Here is a 1,253-nt window from a genome sequence, read left to right on the forward strand (position 1 = left end):
TCTTTTTAAAAAAATTCCTTTCCATTGTGGTTTATCACAGGATATTGAATATATTTCTCTGTGCTCTACAGTAGGACCTTGTTGTTTATCCATTGTAGAGAACAGCTGATTTAGAGTGTGAGAAAAAGCCATGGGGTTCTGAGAGCTTTGAGGCTTTGTACCATCAATTTTTAAAATTAAATGATTGAGGTAGATTGAAATAGACGTGGACCCTCAAAATCTCTTCTCTCAAAGGCAGTAATTATGTCATGTCTTATTCACTCTGTTCTTCAGTTATTACTTTTTAAAGATGATGAAAGGCACAGAAGATGTTTCTTGACAAAATATAGTGTTTGGATAGATTTTTTTTTTTTTTTTTTTTTTTTTTTTTTTCCGGATTTTATTATAATAACGACCTCTGATGACTGTCTTCCAGGCTCCCAGAAATAGATTCTGCTCTTCAGTTCATCTCAGAAATCATCCATCAGTTAACCGACCAAAAGGCCAGCATTGTGGATGACATCCATTCTACCTTTGATGAACTCCAGAAGACTTTAAATGTGCGCAAGAGCGTGCTGCTTATGGAACTGGAAGTCAACTATGGTCTCAAACACAAAGTAAGACTCCATCCTTTCCTACAGACATCCTGTGAGAGGTGCACTATCCGGGGCCTCCCTGGCTCTAGCTTACTGTGTTCTACCAGCGGTAAAGGGAACTCAAATGGGTTAAGTGTCACTGTTGTTCAGTAAACAGTAGTTTTTATTTAGTGGCTTATCCAGCTATTTCTTCCTTCCTGTTTTCAGCAGAACTATGATTCTGTGGCTTTAAGTACCACTTGATAACTTGACACAAGGCAAAGTTGAATATAAAGTAATGCTTTCAGGATTTAGGGTTAAACTGGATTGTTTTCCTTCCTTAATTGTAATGTCTAATAGTCTTTAAATTGCTCTCTCACCCACACCAACCTGTTAGTCAACTTCAGAGTGAACCCTTTCAGCCTTTGTTTAACTCTGCACATCCCATCACAAAACCAGGGATGAAAGCTTCCGATATTCAGGTGTGGAGTTTTCGTTTGTCTGGTTTTTGTTCCTTTAGGTGGTGACAGGGAAGCTTTGGACATTAGACAAAGATACTGAATAATGAATAAAATTTCAGATGTCAGGCATAGCAATCTGGCTGCCAAGTGGTTGGCGACGTTTCTGCTTGCGCCTATCCAAGACACATGACCCCATAAATATGTGTGTGGGAGAGACAGGCGAGGAGGAAGGGAAAGA

The 1,253-nt window shown here is 39.0% G+C and overlaps 1 protein-coding gene across 1 annotated transcript in view; it reads left to right on the forward strand.

Annotated features, from left to right (window-relative positions):
* Window positions 1–1,253, forward strand: part of TRIM2 (tripartite motif containing 2) — a 59,311-nt gene that overhangs the window by 17,486 nt on the left and 40,572 nt on the right. The window contains exon 4 of the mRNA XM_007466715.1: window positions 416–596. Coding sequence (XP_007466777.1) covers window positions 416–596 — 181 coding nt within the window. The remainder of the gene's footprint in view (window positions 1–415; window positions 597–1,253) is intronic.

This window comes from Lipotes vexillifer, unplaced genomic scaffold, assembly GCF_000442215.2.
Source record: "Lipotes vexillifer unplaced genomic scaffold, Lipotes_vexillifer_v1.1 scaffold498, whole genome shotgun sequence".
Taxonomy (NCBI): domain Eukaryota; kingdom Metazoa; phylum Chordata; class Mammalia; order Artiodactyla; family Lipotidae; genus Lipotes; species Lipotes vexillifer.